Below are 23,896 nucleotides of genomic sequence, written 5' to 3'. Positions count from 1 at the left end.
GTCAGGGCTCTATAGGTCAGCCTAACATACAGATGCATCAGCCTGAGTATGAAACTCATCTGACCTAAGAATTTTTTGGCTGTTTCTGCCCTCAACACTTCCTAATTCACTGATTTAGAACAAGCATGCAAATCAACATGTCAGTGTAAAGTCAGAACTCATGATCTACACACTTGGTCCCGGTGAGTGCTTCTCAAAGGGTTAAGTCATTTGGACTGACAGCTAGCAACACAGTTTTCAGAAACACAGGTTAGCAATAGCAGCTTCCATTCTCTCCGTATAGGTTGATGTTATTACTTTAATGATGTCACTGTAGCCAAAAGCTTCCTACACCCCCTCTTGTTGGGCATTATCATAAAATTGTCTTGCATATGTGCAATTTAAAACTTATTTAAAATAGAACTCCATAACTCCATACAAAAATAACTAGTTAAAAAATAAAATAAACAATTAAAGATAAACTGACCTTTTCTGCATTATTCACCTTGAGTCTACAGATTTGCCCTGCAGTTACCCTGAAGACATGGCTGTATATTTCAATGTCTGAGCTGAATTTGGACATCTACCTGCCCTGGGCACACATGAGATATTATACCTTTTTTTTTTACAAGTGCCACCCCTTTTGCCATGTGGTTATTTCAGCAAAAATGACTGCAAAAATGCGCAGTAATCAGTATAATGTCTGCCATACAGTACGTTCGTAAGTACATTTTAACTTTACAGAACAACAAATGAGCAAGGAGAGATTATTTCAGGTTTCTGAAACCATAAAAAGTCTTCTGACTACTCCCAGCATCCACTGCACCCTTGTTTGCCTATAATTTCCATGCTGAATTTGACCACAAAGGAAAAAACTGATCACAGTTCAAATATTTTAAAGTTTGGCGCTGTACCTTCTAACCCTGTTTCCCTAGGCACTGCCTGCAGCATAGAAAATTCAGCTCCAGCAAGGAGTTAGCAGGGAGTATATGGGATGTATTTTAGTCAGCTGATATGCAGATTTGTAGCAATATGTAATGTGTCCTGCGGGAACCTCCCTTCTTCACTACACGTCTGTAGAGAATGAATGACTCCTGTTAAGGCTGGCAGAGAAGTACGGAGGTGAAGATTTTGGACCTTCAAACTTATATAAAGGCCCTCTAACATGGTAGCCTAAACTGTAGGCTCTATTCTAATTGAATTATATGTGTTATCTACATTTATGAGCAGTTATAGTTTTTTTTTTTTTTTTTTTTTTGTGAAAGTTATATCATTATCTTAAAAGTTACAGTATGAAACTTAAAGTTCACAATTTGATGAAATGCATAATTATGAAGTCAATTATAGACCTTGTCAGTAAACATGAACTTCAGGTGCTCAGATTCTCCAAAACAGAGCCCTTGGCTTGCTAACTGCTTTCTGATCCTAGCCTCAGGACCTAATATCCCAGAGAAAAAAAAAAGAAAAATATTTCACTAATCATTTATGCCTGTCCAGGATCCAAGGTGGAGGGCACTGTTTTTCCAGCTCAGTAATAAATTGAATTTGAAAATGTTCCCAGTTTTCTTTGGAAGTATAACTCTGGATACACTAAGTATTGAAAAGTTTAAATTTTCGGAACTCATCAAGTGTGAGAATTAGTTTTGATTTCACTTTCCCCAATTTAAACAATATTCTCTTTAACAGCTTCATGGCTAGATGGTGGAAATAGCGTTGACATTTTTGTCCAGACCATTGTTCAAAATGACAGCTCTACTTAAAACTGGTGCTACAGTTTTGAGTTGAGCTGTAATTAAAGTGTACAGTATCTCTGGATATTTTTACTTTTGGGTAGAAAAGCAATGCATTAGAACCTCTGTCTTTTTTTTAAATTATTGCTGCCTATGTCCCTGCTGGGAGATACATGTCCAGTCTCTGTATTTGTCCTAGTGGCCATTGTCATGGAGCCAAAAAGTGATGGAAGATCCAAATTGCTATGGTTGTCAATGGAACAAAGATAGAGGGCAAATCTTTCAAATCAGATACTTGTTCTGGTGACAGCTGTCACGCTTTCCTGCTTGGTCTTTGGAACAGGATGTAAGGGGAAATAACCCCAAAAGAAAACAGACAGCAAAACAAAACAAAAACTAGCAATGGCTCTATCCCTTCACTACTCTATCCAAAACTAAACATAACATTTTTGGATACACTTTAATTCTTTTTGTTGCATATATGGAGATTTATTTGCTCCTAAGGAGTTGTTTTAGTTAATCTAAAGCATACTCGCAAAGAAAGTTATAAACCAGATTTTACATTTTAAATCCAATAAAATTTTATAACGTTGGAACACATCCATTGTGAAAAGGCAAGCCCAGCTCCATGTTCATGAAGCTAGGGAAACTTGCCCTTGGAATGTAGAATAGTCATCTGTATTACTAACTACTGTGCTAAGGAACTGCTCTGCAAAGCAGGACATAATAAAAAAAATAAGCAAAAAAAGCTTTGATTTGTTAAAAAGTCACTACGTATAGATACAGGTATTGTATATGAAAGTTGGGGACTGCAAGCAGTTTGGGAGTTGTCACGTAACAGTCAAAAAGTGTATGGATAAAATTGGCTGTGTCAGCTTCTTATCAATTCGTTGTTTGCTGTTCGAAGTGCAGACAAAAAAACAAAGACGAACGCAACAAACAATTCTCCAGCATAATACCGTGTACACACAAGCGGTTTTTCCGTCGGAATAAACTCTGAAGGTTTCTCCGACGGAATTCCGCTCAAGCTGTCTTGCACACGGTCACACCAAAGTTCGACCGTCAAGAACGCAGTGACGTACAACATGGATGACGGGACTAGAAAAAGGAAGTTCAATAGCCAGTAGCCATTAGCTTCCGTCTCATACTTGCTTCAGAGCATGCGTTGTTTTTGGTACGTCAGAACAGCATACAGACAAGCGGTTTTCCCGGAACTGGTTCCGTCGGAAAAAATTAGAACATGTTCTCTTTCTAGGTCCGTCAGAATTTGACGTAAAAAGTCCGATACGATCGGAATATACGATGAAAAGCTCCCGTCTGACTTTTTTTCTGTCGGAAATTCCACTCGTGTGTACACGGCATTAGGCTCTAAATTATATTTTAAAGCTACATGCCTAGTCAAGGTGACTCACCTCTGTAACATGCAGTTCTATTGTAGTCAGTGAGAGTACCAACAATGTGATATGTATTGCAATTGTTTTCCCCCCATAAGGTAATGTACTGCAAAATGTATAGGTAAAGGGTAGACTTACTTGTGAGTGGCCCCCTAACCCCCCTGAACTCTGAAGTACATGCCCAGCTTCCTGCCATTGGTGGCATCTTGAAAGCTCCCTTTCAAGATGTGGGTAAGGAGCAAATGTGGGGAGGAGGCTCCCTGTTCAAAGGTGGAAGAAGAACTCCCTAGTGAAGAAATGGGGGAATATTTACCTGTCACGAGGTGGGGGGTGAGCTCCCTGTCAGGAGGTGGGGCAAATACTCACTGTCATATATTAGGGAAGAGCTCCCAGTTAAGAGGTAGAAAAAGAGATCCCCATCAAGCGGTGGAGGAAGAGCTCTCACAAGGTAAGGAACAAGAGGCATTGAAGAGCTTCTTTACAAGAGATGGGTAAAGATCACTATGTAAAGAGGTGAGAGTAGGCCTCTATGTCAAGAACTGGGGAAAGGCTTCCTATCCAGAGGTCAGAAGAGAAGCTCCCTCTCAAGATGTGAGGAAGAGCTCCCTGTCAAAAGGTGTAAGATAAGCTCCCTGTCAAGAGGTGGGGGAAGAGCTCTCTGTCAAAATGTCGGGAAGAGCTACTGTCCAGAGGTGAGCAGAGAGGAGCTTGTTCTCAAGATGTGGGGTTTTCTGCCAAAAGGAAGAGGAAGAGCTCCCTGTGAAGCGTGGGGGGAGCTCTCAGTCCAGATATAGGGACGATCATTGTTAGGAGGTGGGGGATGAGTTTGCTGTCAGGAGGTGGGGGAAAAGCTCCCTATCAAAAGGTGGGGGGAGCTTTCTATCCAGAGATGGGGGGAGAACTCGTTATCAAGAGTTGGGGGAGGATCTTCCTGCCTTGAGGTAGGGGAAGATCTCCCTATCAGGAGGTTGGGTAAGAGTTCCCTTTCAAGATGTGGGTGAAGCACTCCTTATCAAGGTGGAGGAAGAACCCCCTGTCAATAGAAGTGAAAAGAGCTCACTGTCATAAGGGGGGGGCTCCCTGTCAAGAGGTGGGGAATGAGTTTACTGTTAGAAGGAAGGGGAAGAGCTCTCTGTCAAAAGGTGGGGGTAGAGCTCCCTGTCAAGACGTGGAGGAAGAACTTCCCTATCAAGGTAGGGAAAAAAAAACTCTGTCAACAAGTGGGGGGGAGCTCCCTGTCAAGAGGTAGGGGAGAGCTTCCTGTCAGGAGGCGGGGGGAAAGCTCCCTGTCAAGAGGTGGGGGTAGAGCTCCCTGTCAAGAGTTGGAACGGGGCACCCTAGCCAGAGGTGGGGGAAGAACTCCCTATCAAGAGGTAGAGGAAGAACTCACTATCAAGAGGTGGAGGGAGAGGAGCTCCCTGTCAAGAGGTGGGGGAAGAGCTCCCTGTCAAGAGGAACAGGAGGTGATCAATAACTTCCTGTCAATTGGTGGGGGAAGAGCTGTCTGACAAGAGGTGGGGAACTGCTTGTCAAGAGACGGGGAAAAGCTTCCTGTCAAGAAGTGAGGGGAGAGTAGCTCCCTGCCAAGATGGGCGAAAGAGCTTCATATCAAGAGGTTGGGGAAGAGCTCCCTGACCAATGGTGGAGGGGAAACTCCTTATCAAGAAATGGGGAAAGAGCTGCTTGTCAGGAGCCTGGAGAACTGTAAAAGTCAAGCAGGGGACTGAACCTGCACCTTTCCACACAAAATGGAGATATTATCTCTATTTATATAAAAAAGAATACTGCTACAAACTTAAAACACATTCATTTTACTTTTGACAAAAAAAACCCCTAAAAATGCCAAATGGAAAACATATGGAACAATTTTGTGTTCCATGGCAATACCCTGGAGCTGCTCATTATGGAAGTCAATGCTACCACAGTATAATTTCACATTAACAATACACTGAAAAACAATGACACGACAAAACAGAACGTTGTAAATGCATTTTCTTTTTTTTATTTAGAAAATCCATTAGGGTTTTTGGATGGCAAGTCTAAACCACAACAAGTTTAGAGTTCCAGAAGGCGGAAACCTTGGCGGCCACTGCAAGGCAAAGTGACAGAGAAAATAGAGCACTATATCTTTGTGTATTTATGCCTGGATTTACTGAATTATTTTAATTACTATAAAACCAAGGTCATTTTTAGGGGGAGAGGTGTTAAATAAAATATCCAACCTAACTCCTGATCTATGCATGTATTAATGGTATTTCTCTCCACACCTCTCTTCTGTGCTGTAACATAACCTTGAGAATATGGCATCTTGTGCTTAAAGAAAAAACTGAGAACAAAAATGTATCAACTTAGATGTCAAGCTGTATAGCATTGGGGTGGAGTGTGTAGTCCACAAAGAGAACTGGGAGCAATGCTAACTGATTAACAATTCATCAGTGGAAGAGAGCACAGAAAGCTCACTTTTTAAACAGAAATAGTAAAACACTTTTGTATATAGTGACATACTCAGCATTTGGAAGCTGTCATTGGTGGCAAGGAGTGCAACGGCTCGGTGGGTTTTTGGCAGACAAATTTCGATCCATGTATGGGCAGGCTGATTGTACAAGATCTATTGATTGACTTGTGTACAACCAATCTATCGGGTTTTCCCAAATGATCAGTGCTGCCATTGTATTCTGAAGGCAGGGAAGGCTCTCCACTGTCAGAATGCAATACCACAGAGTGAAGGATTCCCTCATCCACCTCAAATGTGTGGTTTGGGGAATCTTTTTTTCTTTTAGTTCAACCACATCAATGATCAATGTATGTGCTGCTTAACACTACCCTCTCCAGACAGTGATGCTGCCCAAGGGGGTTCCATTGCTCCTCAATAGATAAAAGAGCCACCCTAAAACAGGAAAAGTGTTACTGGCTGGATCACCAAGTGAAAATAAAATGCTATAGCATTCTACATTTTTGTTTTGGATTTGATATAGCTTTAATCAGTGGTTGGGTAAAGGGTATTCATATGGATAATACATTGAAATTGTCTAGATGCAATAAGACCCCTTTCACACTGGGGCGCTTTGCAGGCGCTACAGCGCTAAAAATAGCGCTTGTAAAGCACCCTGAAACAGCCGCTGCAGTCTCTCCAATGTGAAAGCCCCGAGGGCTTTCACACTGGAGCGGTGCGCTGGCAGGACGCTGAAAAAAGTCCTGCTAGCAGCATCTTTGGAGAGGTGAAGGAGCGGTGTATACAACACTCCTTCACCACTCCTGCCCATTGAAATCAATGGGGCAGCACGGCTATACCGCCGGCATAGCGCTGCTGCAGCGGCGGTTTTAACCCTTTTTTGGCTGCTAGCGGGGGTTAAAACCGCCCCGCTAGCGGCCGAATACCACCGCTAAAACGACGGTAAAGGGGCACTAAATATAGTGCCGCTTTACCGCCGACACCGCCCCAATGTGAAAGGGGCCTAAGGGAGATTCATTAAAACTGGTGCACACAGGATCTAGTGCAGCTGTGGACAGCAATCAATCAGCTTCTAACTTCAGCTTGTTCAATAAGGCTTTGACAATAAAACCTAGAAGTTGGTTACTATGCACAACTGCACCAGATTCTGTGTGCACCAGTCTTTCGCAAATCTCCCCTTTTATGTCCTTGTATTTTACGTGGGAAATATTTTTTGTGTCAATAAAATTGCTTATTAAATGGTAAAAATTGGATTACTTCTGTAAATTAATGACAACTTTAACCACTTGCTACACAGGCCAATTCTGACATTTCTCTCCTACATGTAAAAATCATCATTTTTTTGCTAGAAAATTACACAGAACCCCCAAACATTATGTTTCAATTATTTTTATTAAAGTTTTACAATACAAAGAACAAAGGTCTCGACTTTACATTATGCAAAATACAACTTGTTCAGGGAGCTATACATTAAACGCTCTCGTATACTTTAGGAATCCTCCTCTTGTTGCTTACATGGACCATTATCACCTCTTGATGTTAGCTATTATTTACTTGCTTAGTTAAATATGGTTTATACATCTTTCTCTCCTCAAAATCTTAGACTGCATGTAACACCTCAACCTCTATGGCCCATAGCATATTTCCAATCCTAATCCCTGACTTGTGTTTCACCCCCTTCTGACTCTCGGGGGAGCTTGGTTCATCCCGTCCAGCAGGTGTTTCCCTTCTTAGCCCAAGTAGACAATGGTCTGTCGAGGGTGAATGAAAACAGGAACATAACAATTAAGTCAAACATTGAGACCTAGTAATTAAGGTTTATTAAAATGGGGGGGGGTAAAATAAGTGGAGAAAAAGTGCCGGGTAGAAGGCAGAAAAGGGAAAGTGAAGAAAAAAAAGGGGGGGGGAGGGAGGGGGTGCGTGGCTCCGTGCCCAGAGACCCATTTCTCAAGAGTAGATCTAGGTTGTAAGTGTCCTAGGATCATATGTCTGATAATTAATCCATGGATCCCATATTTTGTGAAACAATTTCATCAGAAAGTTCTGCCGCAAACTAAACAGGGGGTCAGTCGGCCCATCTCTAATAACTATGCATATACCATACCTATAAGATCCCTTTATAAGCTGGATATCACTGTAGTAGGCACTGCTACTCCAGTGCTCTGCACTAGTTTTGGGGTCCCGTGCTGTTGGCAGTGGCTGTTCTGCTCCACTATGAACACATTAGGTTGCCCGCTCAGCACGGGCACCATTCAGAGAATGCTTTGACTCGATGTCCACCGTGTCACGAAGCGGCAGAACAGGGAGATGCATGTAAACAAAGCATTTACCTGTTCTGGCTAGTGACATGACAGGGATCTACAGCAGTGATCGCTGTCATGTCAGTGGTAGCCCATCCCCCCACAGTTAGAATCACTCCCTAGGACACACTTAACCCCTTGATCGCCCCCTAGAGTAACCCCTTCCTTGCCAGTGTCATTTACACAGTATTCAGTGCATTTTTATAGCACTGATCGCTGTAAAAATGACAATGGTCCCAAAATAGTGTCAAAAGTGTCCGATGTGTCCACCATAATGTCGCAGTCATGATAAAATCGCAGATCACCGCCATTACTAATAAAAAAAAAAATTATAATAAAAATGCCATAAATCTATCCCCTATTTTGTAGACACGATAACTTTTGCGCAAACCAATCAATATATGCTTATTGCGATTTTTTTTTTTAACCAAAAATATGTAGAAGAATACATATCGGCCTAAACTGAGAAAGAAATTTGTTTTTTTATATATTTTTTGGGGATATTTATTATAGCAAAAAGTTAAAAATATTCCTTTTTTTCAGAATTGTCGCTCTTTTTTTTTTGTTTATAACGCAAAAAATAAAAACTGCAGAGGTAATCAAATACCACCAAAAGAAAGCTCTATTTGTGGGAAAAAAGGCCATCAATTTTGTTTGGGTGCAACGTCGTACTACTGTGCAATTGTCAGTTAAAGCGACGCAGTGCCGTATCGCAAAAAGTGCTCTGGTCAGGAAGGGGTAAATCCTTCCGAGGCTGAAGTAGTTAAAGGTGCTTTCAGGCTAAAGATTTTACTACAGTCACAAATTCGATAACGTCCCAGTGTGTTTTTAGAGTGTGGCACAAAATCACTGAAAGGAATCCACATACACACATACAAACTCCATGCAGTGTTCTGACCACTTAGCCACCATGTTACCCTTCAGAGGTGGCATGCTGTCTACATATTTTCCTTCATATAAACCCCCTCTTTTATCCTGCAGTGGAAAGAGAGAGTGATCTGAAGTGAACTTTTTTGAAAATTGGCTCATTTACAGAAGAAAGCCCCAAGTTCAAATAGCTTCGCCTTTCATTCCACAGACTCTGTCAGTCACTAAATGCATTATTCATACAATGTCTGCGATTCACACGTAACCTATTCCAGCGTCTTGCTTGTTATTGAAGGTGGGGACTCTTAGCTGGAGTCGAGGGACCTTATTATATTCATTCCTAATCTAGGGTGGCTGTCGATATTGTTTTTCTCCCCACTAAGGAACTTTAGTGGAAGTAAGCCAATCGTCTCATCTCTCCCCTCTGTTTTCCGATTCAAATTTGATGCCTATAATGCTTTCTCCTGCTTCTATAATTAAATTCAGCTGCACCATGCGATATCATAACTGCAGACCACCCCTAAAAAGACTGGATAACATTAACCCTCTTTACTGTGAAATCAGTATGGTGCAGGTGCCGTATGGAGATAACGAATGTTCATCCAGCAGGAAAAATAGGATTCCAACCTACATGGGGGGGATATTTTTTCTTATTTTTAGGAAAATATGTAGCTTGTAATTCAGTCATGAATTTGGAACCGCAAAGTCCTGATTCAGCATATAGTCTCGGTGTGAGATCAGCTTGAGTTCCGAGAACATTTTCATCGCTGGCGAGGAATGATCAGGCTGCTGTGGACAACACTGGATCAGCTACTTTTCTCTGAATGTTTTCTCTGTATGTCAATTCCCTCTAAGGTCATTAAAAGTGAGATGAAGAGTAAATGTGAAATGAGGAATTGTTATAAATGTGATAGGATTTTACATGCCTTATAAAGTGATATATCACATGGAATTTAAATTTTGACTCTAATAGGTTCATGCCATAAGGAAAGCACAAAGTAGAATATCAAAAAAGGTGCCATTGAAATCTGTAATAAAAAAATGTCTAAAATGTACAAAATAAGGAACTCTTATACAAAAATGTACCCCTAGTACCCTACTCCTGTGCTCCAGAACAAAGGTTATCCATTTTTAATAACTGCTTAAAATATTATGTCTTTCAGTGTTTGTAATCAAACTAGAGATTTAAAAAGTACATAATAGAGCAGGATGCAACAAAAGAAAGGCTGCATCTTATAACAAAACAGTATGGTAGTTAGCGGAGCCAGATTCCCCATGCAGTTATTATCAGTGTGAGGCTTTCAACACAAAAAAAAAAGTCCCTAAAAGTAAGGCCCGCTCATTGAGGACCCCCTCTCTCATCTTAATTCCTTGCTCAGATTTATAAAGAGAAATATATATATATATATATATATATATATATATATATATATATATATATATATATATATATATATATTTTTTTTTTTTTTTTTATATATTTCCTTACTTCAACTTCTGTCCAGTTGCCTACACAAATGCGAGGTCACCATCCTTCCAATGAGATCCTGGAGGCAAACACTACTGCATTGTGCTGTAGCATACACTTCCAAAATTATGGGTACTTGGAAGTTCCCAGGATCTCATTAGAAGAATGGTGATGTTTGTGCAGCAGAATAAGATGGGGGAGGGACCCTCACTGTATAGGTGTACCTAGCACATGGAGCGCAAGGTCCACTTTAATCTCACTCCCCACTGTTATCCTAACACTCTCGACCTCTTACCCGAAATATAACCCCCTGAAATGAAAACTTTGACCCTAGCACAAAGCTAACCTAACCTAACTTAAACAGTACTGCCGTGCAGCACCAAAAGATCACAGACCTGCACCTAAATGGCACAACTATAAGCACCTTTTTAAAAATCATGATCCAGTGCAGCAGTACTTCAAATATACAGCTTATAAAGCATGCAGTAATCTCATACATGCCCATGAGCAACCGATTCTTCTGTAGCTCCTGAAATTAAGGCTGACCTACAGACAGATATAAGAACATAATTCAATGCTGTTGTGTATTCATGCAATAATAATCCAGTTTACATACAATTAGCAAAAATAGTTGAAACTTTCTTGATACTTGTCTCTTAAGCTGGCCATGGGTAAAATGTGTGAATGGAGAAATCGGGTCAGTATATTGCATTCAACCCGTGTCATTGTATTCTTACAGTGAGGAGACTTCCCTGCCATCAGACTACACCGATCAGTACTACAGTCTATAGCATACAGCTCTGACTGAGCGAGAATATACCAACAGGGCAGTTAATTAGAAGTTCAACCACAGTGGGCACACATGTGTAGCACCCCCTTTTTATGTTTTAACTCATAGTTAACTTGTGAGTCTTAAAGGAGCTGTAAACCCTCAAGGGTTTTCACCTTAATGCATTCTATGCATTATGGTGAAAAACCTTCTGTAGTGCAACAGCCCCGCAGAGCCCCCCTTTTACTTACCTGAACTTGATCATTCGATCATTCGAGCTCCAGCCTCTGTCTCAGGTCCTCATTGGACAGATTGATAGCAGCGGGAGCCATTGGCTCCCGCTGCTGTCAATCACATCCTGTAACACGGGATCCGTGGGGGCACTCGAGAAGAGGAGGAGCCAGGAGTGCCGCTGAGGGACCCCAGAAGAGGAGGATCAGGCCGCTCAGTGCAAAACCCTTGCACAGGGGAGGTAAGTATGACAAGTTTTTTATTTAAAAAAAAAAACTTTTTCAACCCCTTTAATTGCTTCATGAGTTTACTGCAGGCTTATCAGGCTGGATGACTTGAAGAGGCAGGTCTCTGGTGCCTCCCCCTGGTTCTGGAAGTTTGGGGAGATTTCTAGAAGCTGGAGGGCGTAGGCCTGGAGGGTTGATCTGCATACTTAGGGGAGCTTGGCCAATCCCCAGGCAGTAGGCCTGGCTGGGTGGCTGAGCCAGCCCTTTAATTTGGATGAGTCATGCCAGCAGGAAAGTTGAGTGGAAGATGGAGTGCTGAGCAGACCGTCGGTGGCCTTGGAGGGGAGCCCCTGGTCTTGGGGGGGGGGGCTCTGCCTCAGGCTGGAGCTTGGGCTGGCTTCGTAAGATCCTGATAGCAGTGAGGTTTGAAAGGAATCTTCCATAAGGAAGCAGTGGGGAGCAGGGAGAACAGTGTGAGTTGACCAGCATACTTAGCGACTTACGAGAGGAGAGACTGCTACATGTAGCAAGCCTTTCTTGAAGACAGCGTTGTGCTTAAGCTTTCCTTTCCCTTGTCCTGGGAGATCTTCGGAACAGCTGGGTGAGCTGGGTAAGAAGCAGCCAGGTGGGCTGGTAGTTCCTGCAGTTAGTAGAGCTGGGATCAGTGTCTACAGTGGAGTTGGAGATACTCCGGTACGCAGCCTACAACACTTTTGTGCTACTTTTCATAGGGCTGAGAGTTCTTAGTCCTTACGGGGCTCTTGTATTTTTAATAATCAGAGACTGTCAGTGTTCAGGAGGAAAACAGTTTTGGAGAGTGTAAATAGGGAGGAAGTTGCCCCTGTTTTTATTACAACCAAGCTGGGTATCCCATAATTCCTACTCCCCATCCAAGTTATTACCCCTAATAAAAACAACAAAAAGCAAGCTCGAAGACTGTTCCTTGTGTCTGGAAGAAAGTGGAAAATGCCTGCTGCCTGGCTGTACAAGAGTGGGGATCCCAGTCATCTGCAACCTCTGCAGGGGTAGTGCTACACATGGACAGAAATTTGGCTAGTCCCTTCTGAACCAGCTGAATTTCGATCCATGTATTGCCAGCTTTACTATTCCTTGCACAGCAGCACTTAGGCTCAATTCACACTAGTACAACTCCAAAGTTGCACAATTTCTAGTGTGACTTTGGAGCGCAACTTTTATGCGACTTTATACTCTGTGGCACTTAAGTTGAAAGAAAGTCGCATTAAAGTAGTGCAGGAACCCTTTTAATGTCTCTGTGACTTTAAGTTGCATAGTTTGGAATGGGTGCCATTGAACTCAATGGCCTGCGACTCATCAAGCAACTTTGTGTCCAAATTCGCATGACAAATAACTCTAATGTGAACGGAGCCTTAGATTGGAAGAGGGATAGACAGCCCTAGGAACTAATCAGGCTTTGTTACATGCACATGTGCTGATATAGAATATGCCGACAGGAGAAAAGAGCAAACAGTGCAGAGACAATCGCTTTTCCATAAGCTGATGCTCTTTCATTGTCCAATCAGCAGGCTGTAGAAAGGGAGGTGACAACATTGCATTTGTTAACTCTAAGGGAGAAAGTAGTGTCACCCTTTTGGCTTTGCTTACTGGCAGGAGTATGTGAACCACAAAAGTTGAGGGACAGAATTTTTTTCTTTATACCACTGTAAGTTCAATTTTCCACAGCCACTGTTTACATTTCATATAAAAAAAAGTAAAAGAACATACAGAAGGGATACAGTGGACCTTACAATTACAAGTACACTTGTCAATCAGGATAGTACAGGTCAGATCATTCACACAATGGCAGTGATTCAGTAACATACATGTATCCCATGACCCAATATACATTGGAAATAGAGATAGCTCAACTCATCCCACAATTCAGTGGCTAGCATCCCTTGGCAGTGGATACAAATCCTTAATAAAGAAGCTCGGGGCAGCTGCTATCATAATGCAATTGGACTAGGAGAGGGAATCAATGCTATAAGGCTTGCTCACTCTGTAGCATGCTCAACCCAGGGGGGTCTCAGTCCACTTGTGTTATCGTATAAAATTGATGGACAGAATTTCTAATTCTTTTAAAGCTAAGGCTCCTTTCACATGGATAGCTAGGAGGCAGTAAAAGCAGGTGGTTGATCAGCTTTTTTACTGCTTCCTGTTTGCCCATCTAGAAGCGGACATTGTGCTGCCTGGGTGAATAAACATTGCTACACCCATGTGTCAATTTGAATCAGAAAGCCCAAGTTTGGCCTGTGGTACTGCCTGTCAAACTCTCTCATGTAAGTGAATGGGACCATGTTGCAACCACAAGCTAAACGCTAGGCCCACAGACGTAATGGGGTTCCGCAATACAAAATCAGTGTTCAGCAGTAAAAAAAAAAAATATAATCTCCCAAAAAAGAAACAAGCAACAGGAGGCAACTGTATTGTCTCCTGAACACCTGCAAACCTGCTTTCACCATCCTCTATTAAACAATCCACTGCAGTTTGCTTTTTGGGGGGTGGCAAACACTGCTGCTAGTGCGACATGAGCCCAAGATAGTTCACACGTATGTATTTAACTGCTTGCCTGGAGTTCCGCTTTATTGTAAACCCCTGTATAGCAGGTAGCTAAGGGCAGGAAGGTGACAGTAACCCTTGGCAGCTACTAAAAATTGTTTTTTCGGTGATTTGACTTTGGTAACCTAAAATCTGATTGAGTTATGAGATCTACGGGGCCTGGCACATCAGCATTGCTTTCTGTGTTCTTTTATTGAAAGGTTTCTAATATTTTTATCAAGACACAAAACAATATACTTGGGTAAAGCTATTTAAATAGTCATTGCCTTGGTTGAGAAAATTTGCAAGGGCTTCTAATGATTTTTCAGCTTATGTGCAGCATAAAGTTTATGAATGCAAACAGTTCTTGTGGATAGCAGCTGATCAGGATGAAAAGCGAGATTTACTTACATGTCAGCATGACTGATATTTTAGCTTTGTGTGCATGCCAGTTTTTCAGCTGCCTACATATAGGCATGCTATATCCTTGGGACATTATATATATATATATATATATATATATATATATATATATATATATATATATAAATATATATACTATATAAATTATAAATACAGTGTGCAATATATATATATATATATATATATATATATATATATATATATATATATATATATATATATATAAAACAATTTGATCTTGTGAATGTTTGGCAAATGTCATAGACACTGCTTTACAAATATATCTGTTAGTGTTAACTGCTTAGTTGTAATGTATGTCATTCCAGGCCATTAATGATTGACATACTGACTGCAGCAGCATCTTTTTTTTTTATCTAGGGGACAGTTGCCCCTGCAGTGGTCGTGGCCAGGAGGTATTATAGAATCCGATACAAAGGAAAAGGACTCAAAGTTGGAGCTGAGCAGCCCAAACAGCACTAGAAAGGTCATTGTAGAAGACTGTGAAGCTACATCCAGTAAGCCATACTGCAAACTCTTCAAATTAACAGGATCTCTTGCTAGCGATTCAGGATCTTATTGCTGCCATTACAAATATATCAATGCTAAGGTTAAAGGCGCCACTGCTGCAAGTGTTCATGTCTTTGTACAAGGTAAGACAAAAATATTTGAATGGTTTGTTTCCTCTGGGTTCTCTGATTGCAAGCAGGCTTTTGTAATTCTTATAGGCAAGCTTCTCAGGACTTGTATGTAATATGTGAACCAGAACTCTATGACACCAATCAGCTTATTATACGTTTCAGAGCCTCTAGAAATGAGAGCATTATGAGAAGTCTAAATCATATCACCTTAATCTTTTGCTTGTCTCCATAATGGATATAGTAAGGGATGGTACCATAAATTAATCAGGGGGGAATTTTACGGCTGAAGTAGACCAGTGATATAAAAAAAATTAGTTGGCAGCCCTAACCACCTACATTTGTCCAACCCAAAATACCAAGTAGACAAACTTTGGACATACAGTAAGTAACAAAAATGTGAGCATTTTACTCTGCCTTAAAAACACATCAAGCCTTCCAATGTTGTGTCTGACTCTGACTTCCTTCTTTTTCTGAAACATTTAACTTTTGTGAACTGGGGCTTTAACTTCACCTTCCTGACACTCATATGCTTTTTTTTCCATTTTCATTTTAGATTGGGAACGGCCATTCATCAACCCAATCGGAACTCTTTTAATAAATAAAAATACTACCAGAGTCCCATGTCAAGTGTCCATTCCAGACCTAAATGTCACTCTGAAAGCGGTATGCAATAGTACATCTATCTGTCTGTTAATAACCTGAGAAAATAATAACCCTATTATTATAATCATGTCTTTATCTTTATGATTATAATCATCTGACATCAATGAATAGGTAAACTTTGAAATCACTTAGGCCAGATTCAGAAGTGTGTATTGTGATAATCAGCAGTATATCTGCAATGTACAATATTGTATGAAACAAAAGTTTAGGGTGTAATAAAATTGCAGTTAAGGTGTGTTGAGACCCCAATATTAAACTAGTAATTATAAAGTGCAAATGCTGATGTGCAAAAAAGCTATAATGATAATAGTTGAAGGTTCAATTTTTCATAAATCAGTTATATCACAGAAAGTGCAAAGTGCAAGTCTAATCAAAAACACGCCATAATGATTGTGATAAAAAAATATATGTGCATATGACAGGGATATAGTCAAAACAATATATCCATCAAACAAGCACTTAAATAAAGCCACAAAATTATAACAGAGTCCAAATAGTCCTTCTGGGTGCAATAAAAGTGCTCTTTTAGTGTTCTATATGAAATAGATCTCAGATAATCCACCACTTGATTTCCACCGGAGTGCAGGTGCAGACAAACAGGCTGCTTACCAGATCCTATGATCCCTGTGGAATCAAATGCTCTTAGAAGCTATTCCCTTGTGAGGAAAGCCACAGCTCACTCCTAGGCCAGTTCATAGATGTCCCGATAGTAGCAAGCCAATGCTCAGACTCAGTGCCTTAGGATCATCAGTTGCCTTCTTCCAAAATGCACTATTCAGTGAGGGAGTAACAAAGCTCACAAAATACCACAGGACAGCTGGACACTCTCCTCCACTTCCACTAGGTACTCTACAGCGGGCTACCCAGAAGGACTATTTTGACTTGTTATAATTTTGTGGCTATTTTTAAGTGCTTGTTTGATGGATATATTGTTTTGACTATATAGATTTATTTATCACAATTGCTGTGGTGTGTTTTTGATTAGAATTGCACTTTGCACTTTATGTGATATAATTGATTTATAAAAAAAATTGAACCTTCACCTATTATCATTATAGCTTTTATGCACATCGGCATTTGCACTTTATAATTCATAGTTTAATATTTGAGTCTTTTATACCTGCAATCAATTGGAGACAGCGCAATTTTATTTATTATTGTTTATGTTTATGTAGTCAAGTGTTCAGCTACTTTTTAGTGCAGCAGTCTTGATATTAGTAGCTAAGTGTGAGTCCCAACAATTTTTTTCGGGAAAGGTGTGTTGAGAACCTATTTAAAATGAATGGGCTTCCTTACCATAATGCTAATGTTAATGATAACGTGTCAACAAAATGCATCGTTAGACACGTGTAGGGGTAATAATTAAGCGCTGATTCTAGCGTGAAACGCATCTACCTGCTTGTCCCCCACTGTACTTGTTCCATCTGTCATTTGGTTTTAATGTTTATGCTGAATAAAGTGGATTGATGGAGTGCAGCCATCTGGATCTTCCTTGGCTTCCATTGTGCAGCATGCAAGCTGGGCTGGCACCTGACTTGAGGAGTTGTGAAGGGATCATTAGAGGCTACTCACCTGGAGCAGCCAGTGATGACATGTATAACACAATAAAAATGTGTGAAGCAAACCATAATTCTAATAGTCCCCTCTTGCTGCCCCTATACTAAATAATCTGTATATATACTATGTTGCATCAGGTGACACTCCTGTCCTTGTCTTATGTGACTGTTGTTCATAGGCCCCAATAGCACAGGTGTATGTCTTTTCCATTAGGACCTATACAGAACAGGTCACCAGTGTGCACAAGGCCAAAGCCCCTGCTGACTCTAAGGAATACAGGATCCATACTGAGTGCAAGTCACCCTCTTATTAATGTTCAAGGGGAGGGAAGGCTGTTAGGCCTATGTGGTTTAGGCACAATCTTCTCAAGAGTTCACTGACTAAGCTCAGTAGATTGTAATCGTAAAGGCAAAGGGATTATCAGGATCAGAGTGTTTTCTATCTATTAGAGGAACTGTAATTTTTAATCATCTGCTTGTAACCATCTCCTTACCAGTCATTTTTGTTTTTCCTATTGGTACAAAGCGACACATACTTTAGAATGTCTCTACTCTAGACCAGCTAAGGTGCTAGATGTAGAGGGGATAAAATAGATTTGCATTGTTGGCATAGCAGAACATCATAGCTGTACATATGTTTTTTCATATGTTGCTCTTGGCATTGGGATCTCAGCTTGTTAGCTTTCATTCTACAGAGGTGGTTCCAATAATTGGATCACTGGGATTAGGCACTATGTGGGCATTTTTTTGTTAAAAGATTTTACAGCCCTTTTTAGAAATATAGACATCTACCTTTTTTTGGGGGGATAGAGATGGGAAGCGTAGAACCTGTCAGATTTTTATTGCTGCCTGTGTCCCCTTATGAAATTTCACCTCATTAGCTGTTTCAGTTACCACTTGGAAATTGAGGAAAGTTGGCCGAGTGGGACAAAAGTGAGAAGTTTTAACCCTTTTCCACTTCAACCTAAAAATAAATAAGTGTTGACTGGTGTTTCACTTTAAAAACAATAATTAGGGGACAGGTGAATGGGAGAGCTAGAGAAAAACCCGAGTAATAAATAATATGAAATTCATCATTTTGTTTTCCTGTCGGTATCCAGTTGAAATGGTTGATAAAGCTCTTGATATAAACAAAATTCATTTATCTATCATGTGTTCTTTTTTAGCAAGCTTCTGTTATTATACCGGATGGCAAGAGTGTCTTATGGGACAACAAGGAAGGAATGTTGGTCCCTGCCGACTGGATAAGAGAGGCTCTTTTGGTACAATGTCTGACAATCATTGACAAGAAGGAATATTCGTCTAATTATTTCTTTGTCCATTTTACAGGTAGGAATGAAACCAGTTTATGTAGACACCAGCTTCATACAAAACCATTCATTTACTTTTGGATAGAGCAGGGAAGGGTTAGAACAACTGTCAACATATCAAAATGGTGTAGCGCTTTTTTTTCACTTATACAAACATAATTACTATTTAAATGTTACATCATTATTTTTCTAATAAACCAAGTATTGATAAAAATAAATTATAATATAATTAAAGTCTCTTCAAATTCCTTGTGCAGTGCATCTCTTTTTTCAACACCAATATGTGCACATGAATCCTCCACAATCCTGTGTGACCACCACCAGTTGTGCGTTCACCTGGACTCCATGACCTTACATAACATGCAGGGTCATAGCTTGTGTCCCCCAAATGTGGACTTACAGTCAGCTCCATAAATATTGGGACATCAACACAATTCTAATCTTTTTGGCTCTATACGTAACCACAATGGATTTGAAATGAAACAAACAAGATGTCCTTTAACTGCAGACTTTCAGCTTTAATTTGAGGGTATTTACATCCAAATCAGGTGAACGGTGTAGGAATTACAACAGTTTGTATATGTGCCTCCCACTTTTTAAGGGACCAAAGTAATGGGACAATTGGCTGCTCACCTGTTCCATTGCTAGGTGTGTGTTATTCCCTCATTATCCTAGTTACAAGGAGCTGATAAAAGGTCCAGAGTTCATTTCAAGTGTGCTATTTGCATTTGGAATCTGTTGCTGTTAACTCTCAATATGAGATCCAAAGAGCTGTCACTATCAGTGAAGCAAGCCATCATTAGGCTGAAAAAAAACAAAACAAACCCATCAGAGAGATAGCAAAAACATTAGGTGTGGCCAAATCAGCTGTTTAGAACATCCTTAAAAAGAAAGAACGCACCGGTGAGCTCAGCAACACCAAAAGACCTGGAAGACCACGGAAAACAACTGTGGTGGATGACCGAAGAATTCTTTCCCCGGTGAAGAAAACACCCTTTACAACAGTTGGCCAGATCAAAAACACAGAGGCGGCTCTCTAATTAGGCGAAATAGGCGGTGGCCTCAGGCCTCGCAGTCATAGGGGCCTCGCACAGCTGGATTGTTTACCAAATCAGAGAGCCGCCTCTTCCAGCAGCAGAGGTATCCGCCATCACACAGTCCTGAGTGCCCTCGTTTTGTTACAGGGAGAGATAACAGGCTGCGAGTGAGATGTGTGATCGGAGATCACGTACATCTCCGGATCACAGACAGGGAGAGCCGCTCAGCATAGCCTGTTCTGACAGATCTCCCCCTCCCCCTGCTGCCCGCACAGCCAAACAGAAGAGGAGAGAGAGCTTCTGCTCCTCCTCCTCCCGCCCTCTCCTCCTGTGTCTGCACCGCCCACTCTCCTCGGCAGTGTTCTCTGCTCTGCCTCAGAGAAGGGGATGTGTGGGCGGGAAGATTCAAGCTGAAGAAGAAAACAGAAAAGGAAAAGGGGAGTCTGATCCATCCATCCCTCCAGTCCCTCCTGCGTCCCAGTGAGTACACTGATGTAGGGGATGCTCTTCCTTCCCTTCTTCCTCCACCCCCTTCTCTTTCTTTCCTTCCATTTTTCTTTCTTTCCTTCCATCCATCTTTCTCTTTCTTTCTTTCTTTCCATCCATCTTTCTCTTTCTCTCTTTCTTTCTTTCTTTCTTTCTTTCTTTCTTTCTTTCTTTCTTTCTTTCTTTCTTTCTTTCTTTCTTTCTTTCTTTCTTTCCTTCCATCCATCCATCTTTCTCTTTCTTTCTTTCCTTCCATCTTTCTTTCTTTCTTTTCTTCCATCTTTCTTTCTGTTTCTTTCTTTCCATCTTTCTTTCTTTCCATCTTTCTTTCTTTCGCTTTCTTTCTTTCCTACCATCTTTCTTTCTCTTTCTTTCTTTCTTTCTTTCTTTCTTTCTTTCTTTCTTTCTTTCTTTCTTTCTTTCTTTCTTTCTTTCTTTCTTTCCTTCCATCTCTCATTCTTTACATCCATCCATCTTTCTCTTTCTTTCTTTCCTTCCATCTTTCTTTCTTTCTTTTCTTCCATCTTTCTTTCTGTTTCTTTCTTTCCATCTTTCTTTCGCTTTCTTTCTTTCCATCTTTTTTTCTCTTTCTTTCTTTCCTTCCATCTTTTTTTCTCTTTCTTTCTTTCTTTCTTTCTTTCTTTCTTTCTTTCTTTCTTTCTTTCTTTCTTTCTTTCTTTCTTTCTTTCTTTCTTTCTTTCTTTCTTTCTTTCTTTCTTTCTTTCTTTCTTTCTTTCTTTTCTTCCATCTTTCTTTCTCTTTTTTTCTTTCCTTCCATCTTTCTTTCTTTCTTTCTTTCTTTCTTTCTTTCTTTCTTTCTTTCTTTCTTTCTTTCTTTCCATCTTTATTTCTTTCTTTCTTTCCTTCCATCCATCTTTCTTTCTATTTCTTTCTTTCTTTCCATCTTGTTTTCTCTTTCTTTCCTTCTTTCTTTCTCTTTCTTTCCTTCTTTCTTTCCTTCCTTCTTTCTTTCCTTCTTTCTTTCTCTTTCTTTCCTTCCATCCATCTTTCTTTCTTTCTTTCCTACCATCTTTCTTTCTATTTCTTTCTTTTTTTCCATCTTTTTTTCTCTTTCTTTCTTTCCTTCCATCTTTCTTTCTTTTCTTTCTTTCTTTCTTTCTTTCTTTCTTTCTTTCTTTCTTTCTTTCTTTCTTTCTTTCTTTCTTTCTTTCTTTCTTTCCTTTTCTCATTCTTTCCATCCATCCATCTTTCTCTTTCTTTCTTTCCTTCCATCTTTCTTTCTTTCTTTCTTTTCTTCCATCTTTCTTTCTGTTTCTTTCTTTCCATCTTTCTTTCTTTCGCTTTCTTTCTTTCCTACCATCTTTCTTTCTCTTTCTTTCTTTCTTTCTTTCTTTCTTTCTTTCTTTCTTTCTTTCTTTCTTTCTTTCTTTCTTTCTTTCTTTCTTTCTTTCTTTCTTTCTTTCTTTCTTTCTTTCTTTCCTTCCATCTCTCATTCTTTCCATCCATCCATCCATCCATCTTTCTCTTTCTTTCTTTCCTTCCATCTTTCTTTCTTTCTTTTCTTCCATCTTTCTTTCTATTTCTTTCTTTTTTTCCATCTTTTTTTCTCTTTCTTTCTTTCCTTCCATCTTTCTTTCTCTTTCTTTCTTTCTTTCTTTCTTTCTTTCTTTCTTTCTTTCTTTCTTTCTTTCTTTCTTTCTTTCTTTCTTTCCTTCCATTTCTCATTCTTTCCATCCATCCATCCATCCATCCATCCATCTTTCTCTTTCTTTCTTTCCTTCCATCTTTCTTTCTTTCTTTCTTTTCTTCCATCTTTCTTTCTGTTTCTTTCTTTCCATCTTTCTTTCTTTCGCTTTCTTTCTTTCCTACCATCTTTCTTTCTCTTTCTTTCTTTCTTTCTTTCCTTCCATCTCTCATTCTTTCCATCCATCCATCCATCCATCTTTCTCTTTCTTTCTTTCCTTCCATCTTTCTTTCTTTCTTTTCTTCCATCTTTCTTTCTGTTTCTTTCTTTCCATCTTTCTTTCTTTCGCTTTCTTTCTTTCCTACCATCTTTCTTTCTATTTCTTTCTTTCTTTCCATCTTTTTTTCTCTTTCTTTCTTTCCTTCCATCTTTCTTTCTCTTTCTTTCTTTTCTTTCTTTTCTTTCTTTTCTTCCATCTTTCTTTCTATTTCTTTCTTTCTTTCTTTTCTTCCATCTTTCTTTCTCTTTCTTTCTTTCCTTCCATCTTTCTTTCTATTTCTTTCTTTCTTTCCATCTTTTTTTCTCTTTTTTTCTTTCCTTCCATCTTTCTTTCTCTTTCTTTCTTTCTTTCTTTCTTTCTTTCTTTCTTTCTTTCTTTCTTTCTTTCTTTCCTTCCATCTTTCTTTCTATTTCTTTCTTTCTTTCTTTCTTTCCATCTTTTTTTCTCTTTTTTTCTTTCCTTCCATCTTTCTTTCTCTTTCTTTCTTTCTTTCTTTCTTTCTTTCTTTCTTTCTTTCTTTCTTTCTTTCTTTCTTTCTTTCTTTCTTTCTTTCCTTCTTTCTTTCTTTCTCTTTCTTTCCTTCCATCCATCTTTCTCTTTCTTTCTTTCTTTCTTTCTTTCTTTCTTTCTTTCTTTCTTTCTTTCCTTCCATCTTTCCTTCCATCTTTCTTTCTCTTTCTTTCTTTCCATTCATATTTCTTTCTCTTTCTTTCTTTCTTTCCATCTTTTTTTCTCTTTCTTTCTTTCCTTCCATCTTTCCTTCCATCTTTCTTTCTCTCTTTTTCTCTTTCCTTCCTTCCTTCCTTCCTTCCTTCCTTCCTTCCTTCCTTCCTTCCTTCCTTCCTTCCTTCCTTCCTTCCTTCCTTCCTTCCTTCCTTCCTTCCTTCTCCACCCATCCCCCTTTATTTCTCTCTTTGTGACAGCCTACCAGAATAGGTAGGATCTGTGAGAGCAGCTTCCCTGTGCAGCTCTGCTTGAGGAAAATATATCTTTATTATGCCCACTTACCTACCCCCTGTACTGTCCACTCCCCTATACTGTACACTCCTAATACAGTTCATTTTCATCCCTTGAATTATTTTTCCCATTATGGGAGTGAGTGGGGCCTCATGTCTAAGTTTTGCCTAAGGCCTCACAAAGTCTAGAGCCGCCTCTGCAAAAACACTATCCAGGAGGTAGGTGTATGCGTGTCAAAGTCAACAATCAAGAGAAGACTTCACCAGAGTAAATACAGAGGGTTCACCACAAGATGTAAACCATTGGTGAGCCTCAAAAACAGGAAGGCCAGATTAGAGTTTGCCAAACAACATCTAAAAAAGCCTTCACAGTTCTGGAACAACATCCTATGGACAGATGAGAAGAAGTGATGGGAAGAGAAGAGTATGGAGAAGGAAAGGAACTGCTCATGATCCAAAGCATACCACCTCATCAGTGAAGCATGGTGGTGGTAGTGTCATGGCGTGGGCATGTATGGCTGCCAATGAAACCCAGCGTCTGGTGATGTCTATGTGTTCCAGACTTCAGGCTGTAATTGACTGCAAAGGATTTGCAACCAAGTATTAAAAAGTGAAAGTTTGATGGATGATTGTTAATCTGTTCCATTACTTTGGTCCCTTAAAAAGTGGGAGACGAGCCACGCGGTGAGGCGTGGCCGGAAACGGATGGAGGAGTGAGTTAGAGAGATATGGTATGGATATGGTTCTCCACGTGCAATAATGCCTAGAATGCCTTAACCAGCCGGCGTTTTTCCCAGTGCCATCTGTCCCCCGCTGCAAGTACCCTTTGGAGGTGAAGCGGTGCGTCTCTCTTCTCCCCCCGACACCTTCTCTTCTCGGGCACCTTCGGGTGCTTTCGGAGGTGTCCGGATTCGACAGAATCTTCAGAA

General features: G+C 40.1%; 1 protein-coding gene across 1 annotated transcript in view; it reads left to right on the top strand.

Annotated features, from left to right (window-relative positions):
- FLT4 (fms related receptor tyrosine kinase 4) overlaps positions 1-23,896 on the top strand; it is a 380,521-nt gene that overhangs the window by 172,657 nt on the left and 183,968 nt on the right. The window contains exons 3-5 of the mRNA XM_073621068.1: positions 14,775-15,046; positions 15,588-15,697; positions 18,420-18,582. Coding sequence (XP_073477169.1) covers positions 14,775-15,046; positions 15,588-15,697; positions 18,420-18,582 — 545 coding nt within the window. The remainder of the gene's footprint in view (positions 1-14,774; positions 15,047-15,587; positions 15,698-18,419; positions 18,583-23,896) is intronic.

Source organism: Aquarana catesbeiana, linkage group LG03, assembly GCF_042186555.1.
Source record: "Aquarana catesbeiana isolate 2022-GZ linkage group LG03, ASM4218655v1, whole genome shotgun sequence".
Taxonomy (NCBI): domain Eukaryota; kingdom Metazoa; phylum Chordata; class Amphibia; order Anura; family Ranidae; genus Aquarana; species Aquarana catesbeiana.
The sequence above is the reverse complement of the archived record's forward strand: the minus strand, read 5'-3'. Positions and strand labels throughout refer to the sequence as shown.